General features: G+C 49.8%; 1 protein-coding gene across 6 annotated transcripts in view; it reads left to right on the plus strand.

Annotated features, from left to right (window-relative positions):
- Nucleotides 1–6: 6 nt before the first annotated feature.
- HDAC11 (histone deacetylase 11) overlaps nucleotides 7–5,007 on the plus strand; it is a 21,898-nt gene continuing 16,897 nt past the window's right edge. For 4 of the 6 annotated variants that reach the window (XM_005886619.2, XM_014533643.1, XM_005886620.2 and 1 more), the window contains exons 1-3: nucleotides 7–107; nucleotides 688–836; nucleotides 3,229–3,329. In XM_005886619.2, the coding sequence (XP_005886681.1) occupies nucleotides 770–836; nucleotides 3,229–3,329 (168 nt within the window). In that variant the 5' untranslated portion in view covers nucleotides 7–107; nucleotides 688–769. Of the gene's footprint in view, nucleotides 108–409; nucleotides 435–687; nucleotides 837–3,228; nucleotides 3,330–5,007 lie in introns of those variants that run through there. The other 2 variants (XM_014533645.1, XM_005886621.2) reach the window with 2 other exon arrangements.

Genomic DNA, 5,007 nt, shown 5'->3' on the forward strand with positions numbered 1-5,007 from the left:
TTCTTTGCAGCCCAAGGAACAGCAGGCCGTCACGGGGCGCGGGTCTGACGTCTGCTCTCGGCCCATCCAGCCTTGCGGAGGCCCCGGCGGTGGCAGCAGCCGCGGAGGTGCGCTGGGTGGGGTAGGGAGTAAGCTGCGCGGTGGAGAGGGGCTGACTGGCACCCGGCTCCTCATTGGGCCACCACCGTGCGAGCCTCTAACGTCTGTTTTGGAGCCCCAGCTCTCACGATCAGGACGCTTTCTTTGCTCAGCTATTTAGATGCATTTCTCCATCCTCGCAACAGGCACACATTTTATAGGAAACTGAGGCCTAGGGCCACACAGCTGTTCGGTGTAATTGTTAGAATGTGGAAGTGAGGTGCTGAGGTCTTGCAGCCTGACGCACCTGGGTGTACATCCGCTGCTCCGGCCTTAGTCCCCTCTCAAAGCCTTTGGTGAGATGGGAGATGGTGGTGCCTACTTCCCAGGAATGCTGTGAGGATTGGGTTGGATAATGCAGGGAAAGAGCCAATGCTCAGTAAGGATCCGCTATTCTTGTTGCTGTGGGGCTTCTTTTCTGCGGCTAAGGGACCTAGTGGTACCAGGTCAAGTCTGTCGGGTAAATCAAAGCCGACTGGTGCAGAGTGGGAGTCTGCTTCTCACACTGACCATCCCTATCTGTCTATTCTGTCCCCATGCCTACGGAAGGCCGCACACAACCCAGCTGTACCAGCACGTGCCCGAGACCCGGTGGCCCATCGTGTACTCGCCCCGCTACAATATAACCTTCATGGGCCTGGAGAAGCTGCATCCTTTTGACGCCGGAAAATGGGGCAAGGTGATCAGCTTTCTAAAAGGTATGGAAGTCCCACCTTGGACCCTACATCTGCTTCCTTTACCTTCCCCCATTGCCTTTCCCTAACACAAGCTTCAGACTCCCCTGACTCCAGCCTCAGCCCTCAGACTGCCTTCCACCCATGCTGTGAAAAGGGACTTTCCAACACAAACTTCTAAGCATATGTCCCTGTCTCAAACCTTCCCTGGCTCCCCATTGCTCTGGACCTAAGTTCTGTGTCTTCCCCTAGAAATCCAGTAAAAGTGAGCTGAAGTTTGGAGGACTCCAATGTCCATCCACCACAAGAAGAAGAGAACTTTTGCTCCAACTCCATTGGTTACAAATGGAGGAAACTGTGTCCCAGAAAAGTTAGGAAACATGCTCACAGTCACATAGCTACTAAGTAGTAGTTGTCTGAAACTCAGAGTTCCAGGCTCCTACCCTTCATGGCTCATCCCACTGGGCAAGGTCAGGCTTGCACTGTTTGAACTGTGGTGTGGAAAATCCAGGCATCACAGTAGGCTAGTGCCAGGATATTGTTGTTCCCTCTGTATCGAGGGTGCTTTCACTGAGGGAAGTAGGAAGTGTTACCGAAATGTTACCTGGTATAGGATGACTCAGTTCTTCTGATCACACCATGGAGAAAATCTCATTTGTGGGGCTAGCCCATCTTAAACACTAAGCCCATCTCCCTTTTTAACAAATCCAGAGCAAGCCTGAGGCTCTGAACCTTGCAGAAAATAGAATCAAATTAGAGATTAATAACACTGTTTCTATTGTATTTTTTTTTTAATTTCTGGCTAACTTCTATTTATGGCAAGTGATACTTATTTGCAGTTTGCAGTAGTGACTACAGTGAGTATTCACAGAAAAATATTAACTAGAAAAGAATACAAGTTGTGTGCAGCGGTGCAAGAACTCTGGCACAGTGAGCAGAGCCAGCCTGCCCTCACCTTGTAGTTCTCTCGCTGTCTGAGTTGCTCCTCCCATGTCCCCTTCTTGGGCTCCTGTATCACCCAGTAGCCTGACAGAAGTGTTCCTTGTCTCCCTCATCCGGAGCCAACAGTCCTCTTGAGTTCTCTCCTTTCTCCTATGAGGATGTAGGTGGAAAGGAGGCAGGGGTCATATGGTGAAGGGCCTTGGGTGCCTCCAAGAAAAGAGCTGGCCCTTTGCCTGAAGACACTGGGGAGCCATAAAATGTCCTGGGGGTGGGTAGGGGGAGTACCTACTGTATGTGGAACTATATGTGAGAAATGTATGTAACTAGTTGGTTTCTGCCAGGGTTGGTTCCTAAGGGTAACACTTTAAAACAGGTCCCCTAGATTCTGACCTTGTTTGTCCCTTTGATTTCCCTAGAACCCAGAGAATCATGGGCCTGTTCTCACTGTGCTCTAGAGCAGTGGTCAGCAAAATGCGGCCCGAGAGCCACTTGCGGCTCTTTGGCCCCTTGAGTGTGGCTCTTCCACAAAATACCACGTGCGGGTGCGTGTACAGTGCGATTGAAACTTTGTGGCCCATGCGCAGAAGTCGGTTTTCGGCCTAGGCGAGTCTATTTTGAAGAAGTACTGTTGATATGTGGCTCTGTTGACTAATGAGTTTGCCGACCACTGCAGAGCATTTCGTCTCTGGACCTCAGTTTCTTCCTTTGAAAAATGGAGCAAATCTTGTCTGGTGTATGTGAGGGGTGATGAAATAATGCAGTGTTTTCTAAACATCGGTCATTTGCAAACCACTCTTGGGACCTTGCCATCTCTTCATGCCACCTGTTCCATTTTTACTTCATATTTTTTATTGACTTAGCCTTCATTTTTAAAAACTTAAATAAACTTGTTTTAAAAGGAAACATATGTCATCTAAATGGGAAAGCTGGTTTCACTTGCCATAAATAGAAAGTCGTGGGAAATATAAATTCATTGAAAACAAGAGTATAATTCAATTCAGGCTGCTGCTTACTGTTGCTGCAGGTTGTGAGTGCTTTTTGGGGGGTTAAAAAGGGAGATGATCATGGGTCAGGCAGGGATTAAAGAGAGGCCACACCACACTGAGCCTCCCAGGATGCCATCAGAAGTTGGGGGGAGAATTGATCAAAGAACTTTTCTCACCTAGAGGGTCAACATCATTGACCCATGTGTCATCTGCCTCTGAAAGTTTTCCAGACACACGGAGCTCACCTCGTGGCTATCAGTGGCTTGGAAAGGATCTTTGTGTGCACAATGTCTGAAGTCCCCTGGCCTAAGGGCCTGGCCATTGTTCACACTGGCCTTCGGAGGTGGCCTGTTGACAGAATGCCCATAAACTAGCAATGCCCACCTTCTCCTGGGGCAGGGCTGACAGAGGCCAGGTTTGCAGCCTGTGGGAGGGTCTGGGCTGAGCCCTCCCAGAAGGGAAGCATGGTGCCCACTTTGTGGTTTCAGAAGAGAAGCTTCTGTCAGACGGCATGCTGGTAGAGGCACGGGAAGCCTCAGAGGAAGACCTGCTGGTGGTGCACACGAGACGTTATCTCAACGAGCTAAAGGTACAAGGGCCAGAAGGGCTGCCAGCCAGGAGGAGTGGCCAGGGGAGGGCAGCTCAGCCTGGGAAAGCACAGCCTAAAGGGGCTCAATTCCTGTCCATAGCACAGGGGAAGCATGTGGGTCTGTGGTTCCAAGAGGAGCGAGGTGTCATGAAAGGCAGACACCAGGGATGGCTAGATTGCTCCGGGGGTTATGAGTTCCCAGTCTCTGGAATTGTGAGAACAGGGATGTCCACTTGATGGAGAGTGAAACTTCACAGGGATTGGGGCTTCTATATTAATGACTTTCAATCTGTGCTCTATGAACAGGCTGCAAAGACCCGCTGAGATGATGGACAGGGTAGCCCCAGCCCTGTCCCTATCCAATCCAAGCTGTTCTATTTGGCCTACTTTTATATTGGATTGAAGTTTAAGATTTTGTTCTAAGAACTTGTACTGCTAAAGACTTGTTGAAAACTGTTGTGCTAAAAATGAGTTTGACACCCCCAGGGCCCAGCAGGGAACATACCTGGTCATGCAGATGGTGGTGTATGGGTGAACTGGAAGCTGCTGCCCTTCCCAAGTGGGTGGCTGCTACCCAGCCCCACTGTAGGCCCAGCATGGCCAGAGTGCCTGGCTTTGAAGCAAAGCCAGAAATCCAGATTATTAAGTGACAGTTCCTGATTTCTTAATATGTTTACTCATTTAAGATTTTAAAATCCCACCTACAGGCTCTCTGCTCATGACCTCCTTCTAGACTCGGGCCCACAGCTGTCATCAGTGCTGAGGTTTTGAGGTGGAGGCAGTTAGTCAGTCCCCTTTGTGGGAGCAGAGGGGAGGGCTGGGTAAGGGGTCGCATCCAAACTTGTGCTGTTAGCCTGCCCTGGTGGGGTCAGGGATGCAACAGGTTCTCTGCCCCTAGGAGTGTGGGAGCTCTATACACCTGAAACCTATGTAACATTATTAGCCAATGTCACCCCAATAAATGAAATGAGATGTTCTTTTAAAGAAAGATTCATTTTAGACTAAGAGCCATAGTAGAGGTCACCAGGCTCCTCCCCTCCATAGGTGGAAAAGCTTAGGCCCAGAAAGAGGATACACCTTGGCTATGAAGGAAAAAAGAATAGAAGGTCCCTGGATGGAAGTAAGCTCGTTTAGACTGAGCAATCAGGGAGGGCCTCACAGAGGAGGTGAGGTTTGAGCTGAGACTAAATAATAAGGAGTAGGTGACATAGATGGAGCTTTAAAGAAAGAATGCTCCAGAGCCTCAGATATGGAGTGAGAAGAAGGGACTTGGCCTCCTGCAGCGGAAGAAGTGTGATTGATTAGCTAAGTCGAAGGGACTGAGATAATGAAAAGGCATGTGGTGTGCTCAGGGAGGCCAGCGGCACCAGGCTACACAGGGTTTTGTAGGCTGTGGGAAGAGTTTGGATTCTGTTCCATGTGCTGTAGAAGAGTGATATGGTGTGCTGTGCCCTTCACGCTCAGGTGAGACCCATGTCCACTTCAGGCATTGTCTGGCATCTAGGTGTTGCAGTGTAGGAATATCCCATTCACCCTGCAAACATATGCAGTTTTCTCTTCTCTTTTCTCTACTGTGGACACCTGAAGAGTTCATGTAGGTTTCCCAGGGCTGCTCTTCCTTGGCTGTTCTGTGTGTGCAGTGGAACATACACCCTCTCCCCTGCCCCACCTCCACTCT

This window comes from Myotis brandtii, unplaced genomic scaffold, assembly GCF_000412655.1.
Source record: "Myotis brandtii unplaced genomic scaffold, ASM41265v1 scaffold995, whole genome shotgun sequence".
In the NCBI taxonomy this organism is placed as follows: Eukaryota; Metazoa; Chordata; class Mammalia; order Chiroptera; family Vespertilionidae; genus Myotis; species Myotis brandtii.